This window comes from Anomalospiza imberbis, chromosome 2, assembly GCF_031753505.1.
Source record: "Anomalospiza imberbis isolate Cuckoo-Finch-1a 21T00152 chromosome 2, ASM3175350v1, whole genome shotgun sequence".
In the NCBI taxonomy this organism is placed as follows: Eukaryota; Metazoa; Chordata; class Aves; order Passeriformes; family Viduidae; genus Anomalospiza; species Anomalospiza imberbis.
Genome location: NC_089682.1, coordinates 74323218 through 74345026, shown reverse-complemented (window position 1 = coordinate 74345026; position 21809 = coordinate 74323218). Strand labels below are relative to the sequence as shown.

General features: G+C 42.0%; 1 protein-coding gene and 1 long non-coding RNA gene across 2 annotated transcripts in view; one reads left to right on the top strand and one right to left on the bottom strand.

The window, feature by feature from the left end:
• The window catches only part of LOC137469204 (alpha-2-macroglobulin-like), a 37994-nt gene that overhangs the window by 8670 nt on the left and 7515 nt on the right, over positions 1-21809 (bottom strand). Inside the window, exons 6-27 of the mRNA XM_068181733.1 lie at positions 19762-19930; positions 17786-17870; positions 16946-17069; positions 16108-16222; positions 15880-15989; positions 15326-15487; positions 14833-15060; positions 13469-13532; positions 12093-12235; positions 11610-11759; positions 11229-11399; positions 10403-10502; positions 8899-9025; positions 8410-8638; positions 7231-7357; positions 6513-6634; positions 4039-4090; positions 3318-3401; positions 3034-3210; positions 2067-2151; positions 987-1143; positions 623-697 (exon numbers count right to left, since the gene is read on the bottom strand). Of these exons, the coding sequence (XP_068037834.1) occupies positions 623-697; positions 987-1143; positions 2067-2151; positions 3034-3210; positions 3318-3401; positions 4039-4090; positions 6513-6634; positions 7231-7357; positions 8410-8638; positions 8899-9025; positions 10403-10502; positions 11229-11399; positions 11610-11759; positions 12093-12235; positions 13469-13532; positions 14833-15060; positions 15326-15487; positions 15880-15989; positions 16108-16222; positions 16946-17069; positions 17786-17870; positions 19762-19930 (2856 nt within the window). The remainder of the gene's footprint in view (positions 1-622; positions 698-986; positions 1144-2066; positions 2152-3033; positions 3211-3317; positions 3402-4038; positions 4091-6512; positions 6635-7230; positions 7358-8409; positions 8639-8898; positions 9026-10402; positions 10503-11228; positions 11400-11609; positions 11760-12092; positions 12236-13468; positions 13533-14832; positions 15061-15325; positions 15488-15879; positions 15990-16107; positions 16223-16945; positions 17070-17785; positions 17871-19761; positions 19931-21809) is intronic.
• On the top strand, positions 6588-7036 carry LOC137469224 (uncharacterized). Its single transcript, XR_010996408.1, has 2 exons — positions 6588-6687; positions 6781-7036. It is a non-coding gene; the product is annotated as an uncharacterized lncRNA (long non-coding RNA).

The window sequence follows — 21809 nt, the reverse complement described above, 5'->3', positions numbered from 1 at the left end:
AGTTTTACCTGCATCACCACCTTGTCTCAAAGTGAGTGGATCAGAATGATCAAACCCACACTGCTCTTAAATAGGCCTTAGGCTTTCCACAGAGTGCCATGATGGTATTCCCTATAGGTGTACCTTATTCTTCAAGCCCTAAGGATGGGGATTTCCCACAAAACCATCCAGAAGAAGTAGAGAAAATGACAATTAATGCCTGAATGTGCCATCCTTTTATACTGACCTGTGGTGTTATATCTGCCCAATAGGCCTAAGAGTGGTTCAAAAGGATTGTACTATTCTAAGAAACAAAAGGAGATTTCTGTGGGTGTAGAAAATCTATTTGCCATACTTCAGAGAATTAAATATTATTTAACTCACTGTCAATCCAAGCTGTATGGAGCAAATCCATTATCGTCCACAAAATAACTCAGAAAAATGTTAAGTGAAATGTATATAAAGGATGGGACAGGGGAGGAAAATGGAGGAAGATGTTCCTTCAGTCTAGGCTTAAATGGAAAGACTATTCAGACAGGATTTCTTCTTTCCAAAGGTAAGGAGACCTGATAATCTGGGCGTGGGGACACTAGTAGGGCAGGTTAGTACCATCTGTGGCTCAGGTTGGGGTGCAGACACATACGGTTACAGGCAGAGGAATCTCCAGCAGTGCAATAGTGATGTAGGCTGCCAGTGTGACCTCGTCATTCACTCCACCCTGCAGGGAAACACAAAAGTACTTGTTGATCCCACACAGCACCACTGGCTTCTCCCTGTGATACATACCTACATCCTGCAAGGACAAATTCTCCCTGTCTTCTTTTTCATGCTGAGTCTTTCAGAAAATGGTGCTGACTTCTTCCTGCTTCTGTGATAGCCCACATATATAACTCCTCACTCTTTCCCACACCCTAAGTGCTGAAATAATTCTGTTGATGCCAGAGTGACTTATGGTCAAGTTCCAGCCTGACAAAGCCCATGTGGAGCCAACCAGGCAGACTTGTTACCTTCATGGCATTGTTCAGGAGCGTCCCAGAACTCCGGAAACAGCCATTCTCTTTCTGCTTTTGAGTAAGCCAGTTCAAAGCATCCTGGATGTGCTTCTCCTCTATGAAGATGTGATGCCGGGCCTGGGCAAAGGACTTGAGGACAAAGGCTGTGAGCCTGAAAGTCATAGAGGGAACCAAGACATCCTGAGTAGGCCCTGTATCCATCAGAGGTCATAGGGCCCATTTAACTTCATCTCCACCTCCATTCCAAACCCCACAATGGCCAAGTACAAGAGAACACTGAGGAATAAAAGGGCATGAAAAACAGAAGTGAAAAGCCAGAGGTACTGAAGTGTCGGAACCCAAAATGCTTTTCCGACATTTTCAAATATTCCTATGAGTCAGAGACCCTGGCAGACAGCTGGAGACAGCTGTGATTTTAATTTTGAGCCATGGAATGAGTTACCAGCTCTGCAGGAAGAACAAGAAGAGACAAAAATCTAGAATTTACAGTAGATAAAGTAGAAGTAGTTATAAGTTAGAGGAGAGTATTTTTATATTATGTTCATGGGGGTTTTGACCGATGTACGGGGGGGTCAGGATTAGTACAGGGGGGGTATGAAAAATCCAGCATGGAGGATTTGAGGTGTGACTTGTCCTTTTCCTCCTTCTTCTTACCCTCCATCTTCTTTGGTGATGTTGGCATCTTTTAATTGGGTTTTACTGAAAACACACTGTCCAACATAGGTGCTAGATATTGGTAGGAAATAGTAAACATGTAGTACGTAACAAGTAGTATTTAGTCTCTGTGCCTGCCCCTCGAGGTCAGATGCTCCCTTTCTGCCTTGCTGGACAGACCTCAGCAAGGACACAGAGAGAATTGATAGATAAGAAATAGCAAACAACTGTTAAGAAGTCTGCGCCTCCTCTCGGCCAGCAGCCGAAGAGGTAAGCTTCCTGATAATTTGAAATAAATCATCCAGAGACTGAATACTGCAGCTACTGCGTCTTCCTTCGTCAGTGCAGGCCAGTGAAGGCCTTCTCCACCTTCTTGGAGTCACCTCAGCACTAGAGGGACATCCGAGACTGAAGTCTTACCAGGTATTTCCAACTTGCCCATAACGTGGCCCAAAGGTGCTATAAGAACCATCCCGGTGCTTGTACTTCAATTGCCTTTGATACCCTGAAATGAAGAGTGAAAATATATTTCAGTTGCCACACAGTATATTTCAGTGCTTTTCAAGGAGCCATGCAAGGGAAATACAGCAGACACGAGACACACTGTCCCCCTTAGCTATGGCACAAATGTAACCTGTGCTGTTCAGTATCACAAAGAAAGTTCAGGGAAACCCCCAGTTCTGAATATCTTTATTCTTGGGCTCTTCCTCTCTCCAAAAACACCTGGAAGCTGGCTATCTGTGGTCATTGCTGCTCTCTGCCCAAGACTTCATGAGGAGAGGTAAATAAATCCCAGACTTCAGAGAAATGGGAGAATGGTTCCCAGAGGAGAATTGATTAAAAATGTGAGTCCTACACAGGATAGGAATGCAGAAAACAGGATAATTTTCTTTGGAGGAAATGCAATTTTCCTGCAAAAATAACTGAGTCACAACCACCCCTTGCTAGTTGACAGATGCCTACCATGTGCATATGTACTGATGTTGTGTCTGTCATCATGCCTTAGCTAAAGTGGTAAAATTCTGCCCTGGTCAAAGGTGAGCAATACTTTCACACCTCAATCCTAAGGAGAATTCAAGATCTACTTATGATTAATGGTTATAGTCTGATTTATGTAGTTCATTTAACCCTTTTCTTATGGAAAGAAATCCTGAGTTATTGCCAGTCCTGGACTTTTTCTGTGTTCCTGTTTGGATCCTGCTGTCTCTTACACTGTACCTCCAAATGAACATAGGATTCCTTCTTACAGATACTGCATTGTATACCCCTAACCTGCCAGTGCCCTGTTCTCTTGTAGAGACAGCCTCCAACAGATCATCCAGGCCAGTGGCCAACAGTCTCCTTATCTAGTAGCCAAGGGAAGGGATGAACAAAGGCAAGAGCTCACCGCTCACTAAGTATCCAGTGGCCTTGGATTTGATGTCCTCACTCAGCTGCCCTGTCTTGTTCAGATAGTCCAGGACGTAGATGTTGGGTGCAAACAGGACCATGTTCTGCTCCCCACAGCCAAAGGGCATCTGGAGGAGCTGGTGCAGGTTCTGCATGGCAGTGCCCATGATGTCACCTGGGCAATGGGACAATTTACATTGTAAATTGGCCATTAGACTGAGCACAGGCTGAAGCGTCAGTGTTTCAAAATAGCATGTGACACTTTGAGGAGGTTTCACTTACCTAGCACTGAGAAATGTGCCCTGGCTGAGCCATCCACCACAGTCTCTGGGAGAGCCAAGGAGACTGTCTGTGACACTGACTCTCCTGGGATAAAAAGCACATTAATTTGGTTACACTTCCAGATGTATCTACAATGCATGGGTAGCAGCTATCCATGGGTGAGACACCTGAAGAAGGGTTTACTGACCTCAACAAATCCATTAATCTGTAATTTTTTTGATGAAGTTTCCCATCCTCCTAATTTTGTATTGGGCCTGCAACACCCTCACATACAGGTTGTCATGGACTTCTACATGGCACCATCAACCAGTTTTGAGTGACATATACACCTTTTCCAGCCATTTTTCTAGACTTTTCTGCTTTGGTGGGCAGACCTGACTTACCGCAGAGTCCTGTTTTTGATTTTACGTCTATTAAATGAAAGGCATTAGAGATAAACGTATCAAATCCCAAATACTCTCTCCTTACATTGACCTGGCCAGCCTCATTTCCTAAAAGATGTGCTTCCCCCTCTCTAATTGTAGACATTGTTACATCCTCAGTTCTTCTTCTACAGGAAGAATTGTTTTCACCAACAGCTGGACATATATCTAGTTTGTTGAATTTTATCAGATCCCTACACATTTCTTCTCAGAGTGGAGCACTCACAAACCTTTTATTTCCCCTTTGTCTTTAGTTTCTACCTCAGCAAAGAAAGTTTTGGAAAACAAATGACTCTTACCAGATGGACAGAGCAGAGAGTTGTATGTGGTTTCCACTTCAGTCCCTTCCGGCTTGGGGAAAAGGGCAGGGAAAAAAAAAAAAGAAATAAAATGAGAAACAACAGCAACAAAGAAAAGGAAGAAATGTCAAAAGGGAAAATAAAAGGCACTCTTTGAAAATTGCCTAGAAATTTTTCTCCTCCATGTGCTAAACTGAGGATAATTGAGAACTGCAACATACTGGCTAATTATAAGTATGAAATGTGATACATTTTCTTTTCTTTCCTGTTACTGAGAGAGGTCCTGCAGCTGCCCAGGTTGTGGTGGAGATAATATGCAAGGTGATGTTACCAACAGGGACACGGGACCTGGTCATCCAAGTTGCCACTCACTGTGGCCCAGTATAGCAGAGCTCTCCAGGCTGTGGTGATGGCTGAGTGCTTGGCACACTGGGAGAATATGTATGCAAGAACTTTGACTTGTGGCAGCTAGAGCACTCCAATGCACCTACAGGTGGTGTTCTACAACAACCAAAATATAAATGTGTGCCATAGTCAACCGGTTTATAAGTTCTAGTCTAGTCTTTGAAAGTCAGAAAATAATCCCTCTTTTCTGTTGAGATGGGTGAAAATATTTTGCAGAAAACTCAGGAATCAAATGTTTACTAGAAAACTGGTTTTTGTCAGAATTTATTTTCGTGTGATCCCTGCACCAATTTTTTAACCTCTAAATAGGAGAGTTCCCATTGTTTCACTACTGGTTTCCAGCTTTTGCCAGCTGATATTTTTTCCCAGCATATAAACAATGGTGTTATTGTCTTCACTTTTTCACAATCAGAATACATTATCTCTCATTCTTCAATATGAAAAGACAGAAAAGTATTAAAAGAGCAGGAAAAAAGCAAAAGAAAAAAAGAAAAAGTTTTTTGGATAAACTGTGACAGAGCTAAATGCTTTTGTTTGAAAAGGTACCATCTTGTTTGTTTCAGTATATCATTCTGACATTCAACTAAATGAGAAATCCATTGTTTTGTTTGATTTCCAACAGGAAATGAAAATGTACAGACTGTAATTGTTTGAAAGATTTTCCTTTCCAGATGAGAAATTCCTGGGTGAAAAAAATCCCTTTTCCCAAACAGCTCTCAATGAGGCTTGGTTTCTCTAGGGGCAGGAAAATGCCCTGGAGCCTCTGGCACACTCACTTCTCTCTCTGGGATGCATTGCCTGCTGCAGGGAATATTGCCATCCATGTGCTCAAGACAATGCAGCTTCACCCCAAGCATGTTACACTGAATCCATCCCTGCTAATTAATTGTTCAGCCTTGGATGCTAATCTCCAATTCCATCCTGTCAGGGCTTTCTGTAGATTAATTGCCACATTACAATAACGGGATAAGATGAGCAATCTCTCAGACACCCTGATAGAAATAACTCTAGTACTTGTTCTGTAATTTACATTCCCCTGCCACCTGTGGGAAAAGACTTTACAGTGCTCTATCTTCCTGTATCTTCAAAGAACTAAGCAAACAGTCCTTTTCCTGAAGGGGTATGTGAAATTAGCAAAATTTCCTGAAATGTTAAACAGTTGTTCATGCATTAAACATTCAAATCCATTTGTAAAAAAACCAAAAAACCAAACAAAAAAAAAAAAAAAAAACCCCAAAACAACCCAAAAACAAAACAACAACAACAACAAAAAAGCCTAGCAGATAGGACTGTTGTTCCATCATTACATTCCAGTTAGGAAAACATTTCCTGAAGCTCCATGAATCCCAGTTCTGCCTTACTGAAAACTGGAATGTCTGCAATGTAAGGAGGATGTATTATTATATAAATTTCCCTATACAACAAGCTGGTACTATTTGTTTGCTAATAGCATCACTGTGAATATTATACTGAGGATTAATTTTATGACTGGCAACTTACCATGTGAAAAGCTATATTTTTATCATTGCAAAACACTACTTAAAAAAAGAAGTGTACAAAAGAATGTAAAAATGAAAGGTTAGTTACACTGTTTTGAACATTCTTAGAGGTGTAATAAAAACAATTCAAAACAGTGATGGTAGTTTTGTTTAGAAATATTTGTAGATTGTAGTTACTGTTCCATATTCCAGAGTACTGGCCATGGGCTGGAGGAGAAGCATAAGCTTTCTGGCTAGTGTTCTATTCACTGGCAAACCCCAGGATTTCTCGTTTATCTTTGATATGACGTGTCTCGGAAAAACCTGCAATTATTGCCTGCCTTATTATTCCTGTCCCTCTGTGTAATGTAAGACCCGGCTTTGACTGTGAGATAGCAACATTATGAGTTATGGGCTCTATTGGCCTGTGTTAGATTTATCAGTGCTTCTTTTGTAAGAGCTTGCAGAATAAGAGTCCCACAAGCCATAACTGCTGCTCTCATGGCTAAACCAAAAACCCTTTATCACACAGCAACTCTGGCTGTTACTATTGCTACTTTTCTTTGCCACCAAAATGAGCAGCCCACGTACCTCCACCAGCAGCTGTCTGATGACCGTGTCCTTCCGCCCTTTCTCAGGGGTCTCCACAATGTAGTTCCCACAGGGCTGTTGGTTCTGTAGGGCCTCAGTGGTCACTGAGAACTCCACCTGCCCTGGAGGAAACAGGGGTCAGTCAGCCCTGCCAGGCAGAGCCAGGGAAATACGGGTTTGTGTTTGTGCTGGGAACTCTGTGATGCATTACAGAGAAGCTTTTCCAAGAGGAGAACTAAATCTGAGACAGGGTTTTATCTTGATTCAGATGCAGCCTTCCAGATCAGCTCCTTTGTGATGGCCACCCAAGCAGGTGTTAGTCCATCAGCATGAAAAGGAGTGATGGGGGTCTCATAAATCAAATGGTCTTTTTCAGGGAGGCTTCAGAGAAAGTAAGCTTTGATTAAATAATTTCAGACCCAAACACATTAAGACAAGACATTCTTAGCTCCACAACTGGAATGTCTGAGTTCTTTGCATGCCTTAAAGGGAATTTGTGATTTCTATTAAAATGTTGGGAAAGCCGTGGCCTGTAACACATCATTTGTTTAGGACCTGGACACCACACCCAGTGTAGTGTCTCAACCTCAGGGCTGGACTTCTGACATAGAAAAGATCCTCCCAAACAGGTTTGGAGTCACCTAGTTCCTCACACCAGAGATCTGGTGCCATACACTGCTATCTGATCCTAGTATCTTCTTGTCATCTGGTCTCTTACCTAGAGATCTTGGTGTTACTGCCCAAGCAACAGTTTTTCTTTCATTCACGCAGATGCAGTAGGATTCCTCCTGTTTCCCCACTGGGACTGCCAGGAAATCCATAGATTCAGCCAGAGACACACTGACCTGCCAGTTGTACAGAGAGGGGTCATGAGGTCTGGACTTGCAGAGAAGCTGGAGTTATTGCAGACAATGCAGTACATGGAAATGGGTAATGGAGCTACCTATTATGGGTATTGCAGAGCAAGAACTGCCTGATAAAAGAGGAAATTATTGAAATTTATTCAATGGTAGGAGATCAGGGAGGTAAGTGTAGAGAACAGCATGTCTGGAAAGGAAATTGATTCTGGGAAAATGAATAGCCCAGGCCAGTTGTGCCATGAATTAAAGATCTCCCTCACGATTAGTTAGGTGAAGAGATAAAATGCCAGCAGTGGGGAAGCTAGTAAGGGAACAAATAAAAGCAAAATAAGGGAAGAAGGAAAAGTGGAATAAAGTGCCTGAAAATAGCAAACAAAATAGGAAATACAGGGACATAAGTGAGAGTGCATTGGAATGACTGGATAAGTGCCCCTCCTTGTTTTAGCTTCATTGATTTTAGAATAAAAATCTGTATTTATAAAAAACTAAGCAAAGGTGATTGAGATTATGTACTAATCCCTTCCCAAATTTTCTCTTGTCTTTTTATGTTAGAAAAAAATGCAGGTAAGAATGGTGAAACTATATAGCTGTCCTCAGTGTTTTAGGGACAGATGCAACAAATTACAGGAAGTCTGCACATTCCAGCAAATCTTCTGTGAAGTTTTGTGAGACTAAAGGCTGAACACAAATATCCACCCTGGTGAACCTGGAATTTCCAGTTGGGTATGCAATGATTCTGTGATCTGTGAAGAGCCCAGGTTCTCTATTTCAGTAGAACAGTGACATAAATTTGTGATGACAAGGCTGGAAGTCTCAGTAGCAGAGCTTCAGGCTGTGAATCAAATGCAGCTTTCAAAACTTTGGTAGGAAAACACACTCCCTCTTCATTGAATAAAACAAGGGTTCATATATATATGTACACCTATATAAAATTATATTTGCAGATCAGTCATCTGGCTTGGTACACCTTGTTAAAAATGACCTGCTGGAGTCTCCCCATGGCTGGTAGGTTGAGCAAAGCTGTGAACATCTCTTACCCTGATGCAGGCAGGCAGGTAGTTGAAAACGGTGGCTTTCAGTGTGAAGGACTCCCCGCGCACCACAGAGTAGGGCATGGTGAGCTCGACAAAGAAGGGCTGGAAGGCTCTGAGGGACACTGTCGGGGACAGGCCAAAGCCTGTGTATGCTGAAGTGCAAAATGCATTTGCTTTCCACTCAGTGATGGTGTCAGGGATGGTCACTTCTAGATCAGCTTTTCCCTCAGAGCTGGTGAGTGACAGAGAACAAGATTTCAGTTGTATTCTGGTGTTCATCTATTCTCCTACTGAGCAACATCTGCTGACAGCAAACCCATGCCCAGCTGGGATATAGGCACTGGCTTTTACATGTTCCTCTAAAGCATCCTGTACTTAATCTCCTTAAAAAAATCCCTTTGTCTACTAGAAATACTCCTCTCACTGAAATACCAGTACATCCACCAAGGTTTTGGTCTAGTGACCACATTCTACATTCTCTTGAGCACTTACTTCACTGAAACGATGTCCCAGATCCATGTCTCAGGGAAGTACTTCCGGACAGTCTCCATCGGATTGTCATCAACCATATCTTCTGCCATGCCATAACTCAATTCTCCATGCAGATTCATTGCAGAGACTAGCAAATTTATTCAGTGACAGGAAGAAAGGAAAAGATGTGTCAAACTCCATTCTAAACCAGGACAACTACTTCCCCTCCAGGTAGCTGTTATACTTAGGTCAAATTTTAAAACTGAAAGAATAGCTTTGACTTCTTGCCCACTGGAAACATAAATTTCTCTGTTGCCATCTCAGTATTTAATTTTTCTTAATGTTGCTACTCTTCTTACAGAGATTAGATGGAGTTAAGCATTCTTCCCCCACTGCCAGCAAACCCCTCAGTGCCAAAAGGACCATGCATGATGATGCGAGGGCATATTTCTATAGCAATACAGAATCAAATGTGAAACTTACTGTCCTCAGATATTACCATGGCACACAGTTTAATAATCTGGTTGAAGAACTGATTGCATTTATACGTGACCAGAAACAGAAGCCACACTTAGCCCTCCATCTAGGAATTTTTAAAAAATGAAAATGGGTCTTTACATCTCTGGCCATCTCACAGTGTTGCATGTTGTTGTGCCCTATGAAAGGCTTTTCCATCAGCCTTAGAAGACTTTGCATCTTGTCAAAGCAGACAGCTGTCTTGAGCCATAGTCTGATGACAAATCCTCCATTTCAAAACCAAAGATCTGATCCTTATGAGTAGGAGGCTAGCAGCTGTCATTGGACCAAAAGCTACAATTATTTAATTGGAGCTGGGATACTGCAGCAAAAAAGTCAGTAACTGGAAGCGATATAGGTGAGTCTTTTATATAGTCTTTCTAATCTCAGATCTGTTTAAGAAAGCAAGCAAAAAAAGTAATATCATTCTGTCTTCACAGTCACTGAATCTGCAGAGAAGTGACATGACCTACCTAGCCCCTCATAGTCATGTAAATGGGGAAACTGGGAACAGATCCAAATTTCTCAGCCCGCAGTGGTAAAATATCAACCCATGAGATTGTACCACTTTCTCATTTGTCTTGGCCCACTTCGCCCTAGTTTTTCCTCTAGCTATTGCTAGAATGTGGCTCCCTAGAAGCAGATGCTCCTTTTTTAGGCTTTCATAGCTGGACTGAGATCTGAGGGGAATAAACCTCCATTACTTTGTGCTGAAAGACTCCTTTAGTGCCTACAAGCCCTCTGTTGCTGTAGGGGCTGGCATGGGAGTCACCAAGCACACACAGTTCTAGCCAGGCACATCTGGCAGCCTGGGAAGATGTAGACAGAGGTGAATCAGTTTCATATTGCAGGACTAGGTCCAGAAGGGAGGGATCCTGAATTAGGTCAGCATATCTGAACACAATCAGATCTGCCTGTGTAATTAATATTCAAAGATTCAAAGAGGGAAGAAAAGAAGAAGGGTGGTAAATTTTAGGAGGTTGTGTGAGAGGTAAAACCAAGAAGGTACTAGAACCACTGTAACTCCTTTCCATCATGTGCTCTGGGTAATGCTCGCAGAGTTCAGGCTTATGGATCTTGCTGCTAGTGAAGACTTTTAAGCCCAATTCCTAGTAAACAAAGAGAAAGAAGAACAAAAATATGCAAAAAAATTGTTTGAAAATAAACTTTATTTAGTATGTCAAGAATGGATGTACCTAAGTCTGGTATTGATCATAATAACAAAGGCTTGTGTGTAAATTCCAGATAGGTTGGTTTGACACAGATGTGGAGTCTCTATCATGTTATTCTCATACTAAGGCTAAATCCTGGCATGATCAGATGGAAAAGTAAGGCCACAGGCCTATCTTGGGGACAGCTGCCTGCATGAAAATGGAGGCATGTGTGAAATGCACTGGAGTGAGGATACCCAAAAAACTTTGTGCAGGACTCTTTGGGTGGGTATGCGTGGATTTGTGGGTTATCAAATTAACTGATGCTTTAATGAAGACCTATTTAAACCAGAGAAAGGTTTCACAAAAAAGTGAATGAGGAGTTTCTAATATTATGGCACTAGAGGTAACTTCTCAGGAATGTTTCCTTACCCAAGACCATTTGCAGCTGTCTCTACTACGAGGAGACCTTTCAAAGTTTTAAAGGTTTAGAGAAGCACTCAGTTACTATGTATGGGATAAGTAGATGTGGGAATTGGGCCTGGTTATTTTCTTGCATACAAATGCAAGTTCACAGCAAATGAGATTATTTTTTTATTAAAAAGGCCTTCAGGGCAGGTGAGAAGAAGAGAGAAGGGAATTCAAAAAGGGAACAAAAGAGAAAAATGAAAGGCTGGTGCTTACTTTGAGAATGTCATAGGCATCCCCTTCACCATCAGAAGAAATGGGTATGTAGAGAAATCCATTTAATGACAGATTGTCAAGTGACACACATGGATTGACGTTATCTTCTTCCAAGTAGTACTCCCTTAAGCTATAACCCTGACTTTCCTTCAGTGGGAGAAGATGATATACCTGGGGAAATGCAAATAACAGGAAACAATGCAGCAGGTCACCACTTAAAGGGACAGACACAACCTAAACTCCACTGGTAAATGCCACCTTCTAAAAAGCAAGTGTAAGAAATACAACTGTAAAAATATATAGCCCCATGTCTATAGTGCTGTTAGTGAGTGCTTGCTTGGTTCTTGTACTTGCTCATTACCAAAAGTAGCCAAGACTCACAGAGCTGGGAGAAAGCTCATTTTCAGGCTTCATAAGGAGAACACTCTTGTCCACTGCACGGAGGGCACACAGGGATCTTGGAGAGGTGTGGAGTTGCAGATGTGTGTTGGAAGCAGGAAGACCTTCCTTGGGTGCAAAACTCAATCTCACCTGCAAAACCAAAAGGAAGTTGAAGTAACCACTTTTCCAGACATTGTTACATTATTATTCTGACACTTCTAGCTATGTCGGCTAGTGTCTAAAGGATATTCATCTTTGATCAATGTAATTAATAAGGATGAGTGATTATCTTTTTGTTTCTGTCTGGCTCCCCTTTTCTTATTTTCATAGCTTTGTAGCTTATTCTGGTCACCAGTCCTCAGCCAACATCTGGTCAGAACATTTAATGAACCCATTGTGAATTCTGCCCTCATTCTGGAAATCTAAACTGAGCTGCTGTCCACAAGACAAACATGAGTTGCACAAACCATGACTTGGACTCACTTTATTGGGGAGGCACTTTTCAACCTGGAAATCCTGTGAACTGGCGATGACTTCCCCACTGGGTGAAGTGGTGTACACAAGCATCTGTGCCATGGGAGCAATTGCTGCCTCGACAGAGAAGCTCAACCGAAATGTCCCGTAAGCTAACAGAGAGAACAAAAGTCTATTCAATATGTAAGAGATTCCAGTATATGCATTTGCCTTCCCCAGATACAAAAAATCAAGTTCACTCCTGATGAACATTTTTAGTTATCAGGGGCTGGCCAACTGTCACATAGCTAAAATTTATGGCTACTGCTGAAGACACCTGCATTCAAAGACTGATTGTGAATTGACAAAACACATGAGTCTGGAGGGCCTCTACCTGCCTTCTAGATTCTCCCCACTTAACATGTGGCATAATTTCTTGATGCTCCTAAGCCTTTTTTTTCCCCTCAAGCTCTAAGACCTACAAAAAAATAGTTGAGGCATAAAAAAGTAACATGACTGTTGCAAAGGATGACAGCAGTCAAGGTTGCAGAATGGCTGAAAGAATAACTTGGCAAAATTACTGCTAAGCAACCACTTATCTGGAACACCAAACTACTGCTCCAAACACTGTAGAAAATGCCCTTCTGTGCTGGAAAGCTCTATCAGGGCCTGAGCTTTATGTCACAATCTAGACAAGGTGACAGAACATCCCTTGGCACCAGCCCAGGTGGGAGTTCAGTCACTGCTACTAGTGAGGATACAGAACTTTGTACCGCACACGAGATCTTTTACTGCCATAATCTGTTTATTACCACTGCAGTGCAACTTCTTCTTACAGACTTACAAAATGTCTTCCCTCTTCTCATTTTCAAAGGACATTTAAAGTTGCATCGCAGCCTGTCTCTGTTACTGAAATGCGTAATCCTTGGACATTTATGTGAATAAATTTAAATGTGTTGATTAGAATATAGGTATGCATGTGTTTGCAAGCTTACAAGGCAGAAACAATACAAAAAAAATTAGGGGTAGTGAGAGAGACAAAGAAATAGAGGCACACTCTTCCTGCTTGTTGTACAAGTGAGTCTCACAACACTGGTAAGCACCCGCAATCAGAATAGGGTAGAGTAGCCATCAGAAAATGCTGGTTTGAGGAAATGGCCAAAACATTATACTTATTTTTGGTTGAATTTTCTAACATTTTCTCATTAAACAGTAGCACCTGTTAAAACTCAGAGAAAACAAAACTAACCAAAGCCACTTCATCTAAAAAGGCCTAATTTTGAAAATTCAAACATTACATGCAAAGTTTGAATGAAATGTTAAATTCAGTGTTTGAATTGATTTATCTATATCCCCCCTTCCCCAGATTACCATCAGAAATGCTAAAAAGGCATAGATCTGCTCACCATCTCCAGGATTCACAGTCAGATCATGGGTGTCAGCTAATACGATTTGTCCCTTGCCCATCACCTGTGTAACAGAGAAATCTTCCTGGAATTGTTGTTCCCAGTGTTGAAAGGAGAAGGAATGTTCACTGGGTTAAGTGTAAGAGTGTGAGCAACACCAAGAAGATGCTAAACAAGTGCCAGGCTGGAATTTACTGGGTCTTTGGAGACAGAAATATTTCCTCCTAGGAGGATCATACTTATCTCTGCTTTTGTACATATTACGTATATAGATCAGGTTCAAATGCATTTTGCCTCTAATCACATGTAACTCTGGGAGTCATCTGCACATTTCTAACAATTTGGAACAGACTGGAGGTCAGAAAGTCTCCTCATTCCTCTCTCAGTTGCATCATGAAAGAGTAAGAAGAAAAATTTCACCAGGATTAGTTTTATAACTGCACAAAGCTGGGAGAGAAGACCACAGGATGCAAAGAATAAGAGCTTGAACAAGGTACTGCTTGTCAGGCAGTAAGCAATAGCCTAAATGCTTCCTGTAATTCCCTCATTTCTAGAAAAAGATTCCTTTTGCACAGTCAAAAATGCTTTTTATTCAGTTACTTTTGATATGGAATATTTATTCCATAACACTGTATTTGAATTTCAAGATGTGGGATCCACATCTGTAAAAATGGAAATTCTCTCACTGTTTGTTTACCTGCTGTATGTACATATTTAAAATCAATTTTCCCAGGAAACTGGGGTAAACAGGTATCTTGTTCTCCCATGAATTGCTAGAAGTCTTGAAAATAAGCACATAGGCATCTCTAGCACAGGTTTCTATTTCCTTTTTTGAATATCAGCCTAAGTCCCCTGATGTACTGTGCAATCCACTGGAACTGAAGTGTCTGTTCTACGGATATTTTTATTGTTCTCCAAAGCTACTCTCATCTTGTCTGCTAGAGTCATTAAATGGGATAACCAGAAAAACAAATTTAGGGAGAAAGACATTCTATTTGGATATTCAGTTGAATCTTCCTGTTCTCCCAAGAGAGACTGACATGTCATTGTTTGGTCACAGTTCAATTAGTCTCTCTTCTCTGATCCCTAAAATGAACAAATTCATCGTTCTTAATGCCAGCATGTTACAGTCTGTTCCAGTTACTGTGGTCTCTCAAAATTCTGCACATAGAAGACAGAGAAAAGAGAAAGATTAGCAGAGTTTATTTAGACTGCACTGTTGCAGGCCACGCTTTCCATTTCAAATGCTGTCCATCATTACTGGCCATCTAGCAGTGCTCTGGTTGCTCATCATGGAACATAGCTAGAAGTTACACAGTACTTTCTGTGACTGTAGATCAAAGTAACCCCAAATTATGTCTTACCAAATAATAAATGACAATTTTCTTCTGCTCCCCTATGGCCTCTGGTGTGAAGATATAGTGCACCTGGACCTCTGCTGAGGAGCCACAACTTAATGTCCCGGGCTTTGGCTCAATTTTGAGGAAGCTCTTACTGAGGGAGTAAGAGCGAGTTACTCTGCGCATGGTATGCTCGTAGGACGGTGTCATCCAGTCGCTGTCATAACAGTTCAGTTCAGGTTTATGATCTGCCTGAGAAGGAAGAATAAAAGGTTCATAGCCAAACAAAATCATCTATAACGACACATAAAAGTCCACAGAAAAATATTGGATATCTTCTGTATTTGTCACTCTTAGGAGATTGTGGATAACATGCAGAGAAGACACAGAGAACTGAGGTGAGCCACCAAGAAATTTGCTTTACTTTCCAGCTGGCAGAAAAGACTGATAACCCATGGACAGACAATTCCCCTATTGAAGAGAAAGACAGAGGCTTACCCCTGTCTCTGCCACTCACTCGGATTTCCAGGGTGAGTTCTGTGAAGCTGGTAGTGTCTATGGAAAACCAGGATTGTCCTTGCTCATCTGTAGTGTAATTCCCTCTGTATTTGTTTCCACCCACAGTAATCATGATGGTTTCATTGGCAAGTGGAGTATCAGTGCCATCGACAAGCTTCACCTAACAAAGCAATAACAAACTTCAGGTTTTAGACTAGCAACAGAAAACAATTCCCAAGTAATACATCCTCTTCCCTCTTTTCCTCCTTGCCAGCAGGATATTTCTTGATAGAGAAGAACAAAAGAAAAAGATGTGGAAATGTGTGAGGCATGCCCTGAGTTGTCTGAGGGAACAACTGAGAAAATTCTCAGCAAAACAAACCAGTCAGCCCATGGAAATGATCTATTAGGATCCTAAGTTCCTCAGCAGTTTTAACTCCCCTGGGACGTCTGCCACGTATCAGCTGCCTCTTGAACCATGTAACCCACATGCCCCACTACTCCATCTGATGGGATTGTGCACTTGTGTGTTTGCTGTGCCACCCATTGCCCACGGTTTCAGAAGTTCCCTACCATCCCAAAGAGTGGGATCCCTGGTTTGTATGCGTAGTCCAACAGGTCAAAGTGGATTTTGCTCATGGTGGATGTGATACCACAGGAGCCTGTTCCAGTCATCTCTATTCCTGAGACAGAGCACAGTAAAGAGGGATTAGTAATTAATTTCTAGTCATGTTACTCCACCTTCCACGTTTGCTCCTGTTATGGCCTGCCATCATTTTGCTTTCTTCGTGTCCTACATACCTGTGCCATCTTCTGTGATCTTGCCTTGTACCTCAATGCTCATCTCATATCCCTTGCGTAGGAGCTGAAACAGCTTGGTCCTCACCACACCAGAAACACACCCACGAGCATCTGCCTATGTGAGCGATTGGAGAGAAAATTTAAATTCTGTGAACAAAGTTTGTGCATTGAGGAATGAGAATAGATACCCCAAACCCAACATGCTTCTGTTCATGAAAATCCAGAATTTCTGCAAGGGTCGTCTCCAAAATCAGAACTAGCATTCAGCCTGTTTCCTAGTGTTTCATCCACATATTTTCTGTGTTCCGTGAGGTACCTGACACACAGTTTTCCAAGGCCCACACTGGTTTCCTTGTTAATTCCCTCCTACCTTAGTTCTGTTTTTCTTCTTTTTTCTTCCATTGTCTTCTCTCTTTATCTTGTTGCTCTTTCTCCTGTACTTGACCCATATACAATACCACCTTATCTGTGTTCCTTGTTCTCTATACAGCCTTCTTGTTTTCTCCTCATCTTTGCTCCTTGCTCACAGTCAGTCCCTCTCACAGTTAAAAAATTCCTTCAAAGATTCTTTTCTCAATTTGTGGAACAATAGCAAAGACCTCATGGCTGGCAGCTGGAGGTTTGTCACTAGTTTCAATGGGTCAGGTTTTCATCATCAGTTCTGTTTCCAGTTTAATGATCTCTCTGTTAAGAATGCCTTCCTCTGAGATTCTCTACTTTCCCTGGAGAGAATGCTATCTCTGGTGCCCTACTATCTCCAAACATATTTGATCTTTCTTGAGACAGCATTGCCCATTAACCTTCAGAAAAAACACTACACTTTGTTCTTGGGACTCACCCGCCTAGTGAATTCTTCACACACAGATTCTGCTTCTTTTCCGTAACAACTTGAAGCAGACTGGGAAAATTTCCGGCATACTTGGACATTCACCAAACCAGGAACAGGCTTCCCATAGGTGTACCTAATCACAGTGTGTTAAACAATGTATCAGATAGGGAGACAATCAGTCACAGTCACCCTCAGACACATCTCCTTAAAGACCTCTGTGGATGATTTCCTAATACTTCTTAAAGGCTGACTAATCTGACATTTTAATGATTTCCATCACTTCCATAGTGAGATTCTTCCATCATCCATGGAAGATACATTCATCCTGTTCTAGCTGGTACATATCTGCAGAAAAAGGTTGACTTCAGAAAATTATTTCAGCCAGGAGTATTTGTGTATTACAAACTGCTCAGGGTTCAATGAAGAAATGGAAAGGCAACCAGGTAATCAGAAGGAGCGATTTATGAGCGAGTTAAAAATGAGAACACTGGGTTAGCATCACCAATTTAAATGATGACTAATCTGACATCTTAGAGTATTTGAGGGTTGAGTATTGGCAGAGAAGCTCTAACTAAAGAAGTGTAAAGACAGAAAGAGAAAATGTGAAATAAACTGGGAAGAGGAAGATGCAGATTTGTTTGACATAATCTTTTAAGGAACGCAGGGAAGACCCTTCACTATGACTGTTCAGGTCAAGCAACACATATTCAGAAATGACAGAATGAAATAAGTGTTCACTATATGCCTGGGAAAAGTGTAAAAACCCTCCCTGAGCACTTCTTTTGGTCCTCAGCAAAAAGACAGAGTGAAGGACAAGCAAGAGAGATTTACTGGAGCTCTGTGACTCACAGACCACAGACAGACACTGGAAGCTCGTTGTCCTTAATAGTGATCATCTCTGGGACCTTCACCAGGACCTCGAACCTGGGCAGCACTATATGGAAGAGAGAAAGTCTGGTGTGAGAAGAGTGAATAGGAGCTGTGTACTACACAGCAACCCAAGCATAGAGGCAGGATCATCTTCATATGAACCTCTCTGTGGTCTGCAGTATAATCTCTACCCCTTCCATAGGTTTTCTCAGCCTTCACCACTGTTTGGGTTCAAAGGAAATTAAGGAAGTTTGTAGTCCTTGCCTTATTGGCAGCACAGGCTTATGTGCACCAGACAGCTGAGCAGATCCCTCACCTGTGTCCATTCACAAGGACACACTGGTCCTGTGTGATATCTTCACAATGCATAATTTGCAGGTGGGACTTGGAGCAGCACGTTCCACCTTTATAACTTACCATCTTAAATTACCACCTTTGTAATTTACCACATTGAAATGATCCAAATAATTGATTGTCTTGGCTGATTCTTACTGTTCTGGAGACCCAGAGTTGCTCCCAAGCTCACTAAGATGATATCACTGTGTGGTATCGTCCTGCATACCCAGAGAGTTCAAGTGAATCTAGCCACAGACTCTCAGATTTATATTTTCAAGTGGAAAAGGCAGAACTAGACCTCAATATAAAGGGGCACAAGTAAAATACATATTTTACTCCTGAGCATTATGTTACATCCCTCTTCCCATAGTGCATCCTGCAGCCCTACATCTCCAACTCCTCATGCCCAGGACTGGACTGAAGCATGTAATGTCCTGCTACCAGGTGGTGCAGCTGAGGGCTTTTTCACAGTGCAAGGACGCAACAGCAGAGTGGGTGCACATCCAGGAAATGGAAAATAACCCTGGGTTATACAGTTTAGACATAAATTTGCTCTAAGATGGGAGGCAAGGCTCAATGTTTCAACCCCAGGGTGCATTTCCTCAAAAGACTGTAAGAGAAATAGCAATGGGAGAGACTCATAAGAAAAAGAATGAAGGACAAAGGAAAGAAAAAGCAGTTTAGGAGGAGGCTAACAAAGGGACATAACATCTTTGATTTTGGAGCATTCAGAATAGTCTCTGTGGGATGAAGAACAGGCCATCTGTCACCATGGCAGGTTGAAACCTATAGCCTGGCTTGTGGTCAAATTATTTACCATGCCTGACTCGAAGCCAAATAAGCCATCTCCCCTAGATTTCAATGGCAATCTATGAGCTGCATATTCCAAAAACAGCAGGTCCTGATCAATGGATCTGCTGTTTCTGGAATAAACATCTGTTTTTCATGCAGTCAGTGAAGAGCCTGGGAGTGTGAAGCACTGGCCAATCAGACTTCTCAAATGTGCACTACAGTCAGAATACACATCTACGATCACCCAAGAATCTTTGTTAGACAGCTGAGGGTTAAAATGCTCCCTGCAGCAGCATATTTCTCCTTACTCAGTCTCTCCTAGCAGTCTTTTTGTAACATTCATGGATTGTTCTTCAATCACAAGTTTTCTACCAAACATGTTTTCTAAGTTTTCACAGAAACAAGGAAGGGCAAAAATAGAGAGGACTACGAATGGAGAAAGAGACCTTATGCAGATGTTGAGAGAAGCAAAATAGAGTCACCAAAATATTGACACCTCTTACATTCATATCTAGTGCTACTTGCAACAAGCTGCTGGACTGTAATCAACTGAGACAAAGCCAGCTGAAATTGATGCTACAAGCCATACACAGGAATTCTGGCATGTCCTGTGCTCCCCAGAACACTTTGAGCAAATACAAGCTCGGGCAGATTGCAGAGATGCCATAAAGTCAGCAACCACTTCTGATACCTAGGGCTTTCTGGCTTAGTCCCTGTGAACCCCATTGACTGTTATACTCCGTCCCTGCCTTCTCCATGTCGTTCCCAGGAAATTCCAAATTGAGCGGTCACAGTAAAAAGCATTACTGCCGAATTCCTCTCCTTACCAAATTCCTCCACACTGAAGGAGTGCTCCACATGGGATGAGAAGCTCTTCTGCACAATTATTTTGTAGAAGCCTTGGATGGGATCCGAGGTGAGGGGGAAGGAGAGCTGTTTAAAGCCTGTTTCTAGTTCCACCCCTTGCCACTGGTACACACGGTTCCTCTGGGGATCCTGCAGGTGAGAGTAACAGTGTCACATGACAGTACAAGAGAGTGCCAGCGACAAAGCAGTGCAGTGCCCAGTGCATGCACATCCCAGCTGGGAAACACCTATCTATTTATTTAACAATCTGTAATTATTTAACAATCTGTGAGGTTCTGAAAGTACTTACCTGCCAATTCTGCATAACTTGCATGCAAGAAAACTTTTAAACACTTTTGTGTTGTCTCCCCCTCAGCTGTACCTACAAAGGATGGGGCCAGGAAGCTAGGCAAGACAGACTGGCAGGGTAACAGAGGGAACAGAACTGATATCAGAAGTAAGTGAAGCACGTGGAGAAAAAGGGGAAGTTTCAGCTTCTTTGATTGGCCATACAGCATGCAAAAGTTTTGGTTTTCCCCAATGAAGAATGAAGACTGCTGAAGTACCAGTATACAATCTGCTGAGGAATCAGACACCTGACTTATCTATGGGACTGAGAAATGTACATGTATGAGTCCTAAGCTAGTGGTCAGGTGGGGGAATGGTGACAGGGACAGAGGAAAGTATACTTCCACATATAGGCATCCAGCTGATTCTCCCTTGTATCTCCATGCTCCTAATGCTGCAGCTGAAGTCTCACCACTACTACATTTGTGTATTGCACATTATTAACTGACTATCAATAATTAATCCATTCAGCCCCAAATTTCTTGTAGAAGTCACTGAAACAGCACAGTGGTTCTGCATAGTTTAATGCATCCTTGTACCTTGGCTGTCACCAAGTTTATTTACTCTAGATAGGTGTGTGACTCAAGGTATGTGACTATGTGCATTTACTTCACTGAGATATTATCTCAGGGCTTAGGGAAAATGGAGATGTGAATGACATTCTCCCAGCTGGAGGTCATCAGTCAGGGGGCAGAAGAGGGGGCCGTGTTCCCAAGAAGCCACCTGGGAGGGTAGAACAGTCAGTAAAATGCATCCCATGGTTCTGACCAAATCCTCTTCATCATCACGTTTCAACCCTGCTGAAAAGCTCACCACTTTTTGTGAGGGACACCACTGAGCTTCCTTGGAAAAGGAATTCAAGAAAATGTTTATAGTAAATGTTTACATTTCAAGCTGGGCTTGTGAACTTATTGAACATTCTTGTGATGTACCTATAGGGAAGGCTTGAAAACCAGTTTGTTTTCTTCCTCAGAAAGGTGTTCTATTTTTTTTTTTAAATTCCATAAACAATAGGTGAGGATAACAGTTCAGAAGGAGCAGACTCATACTAACTTCTGCCTTTGTGCTTCACTAAGATAAATTAGTAACATTCAGGATGTGGATTGATGTTCATTTATTTCCTTAGAAGTGCTGACGCTTAGGCTATCACCCTTCTTCACTCCTGCCACTCTTTCCTTTGGTCCAGTCCAAATTTCATGCAATCATGTGGTAAACTGCACTGACAGATCTGATCTGGCTGAAGAAAGTACTCTAGAGTAAACCAGTGAATTTTCTGCCACAGGAGTTGCCCACTCTACAAGAATGTCTCGTAGACAGCTGTGAAATCCAAACAAAGGGCAGTACTGGGCCAAGAAGGAGCCTTGAGGAAGGGAGAAGGGATGGTGAGGATGAAGGACAAGTCCTACATAAACTGGCTTAAACAGCACGATCAAACACCATGCTTTACAGGCTAGAGCTGAAAACACAGATGGCCTTCCTAGGATTTAAAAGTGAAGGTTTCATGGTATTGACACATACACAGAAAGGTTATTAAATTATTCAACTTATTAGGCAAAGACATATTTCTGGAGGTCTATGTCTGCAGAAGATATATTTGTTCTTGCTCCTTTCATTAAATTCCTGTACTCAGTGAAGTATCATGTCACTGAAAGGGAAGGGACTCCATGGGACATCTCTAGCA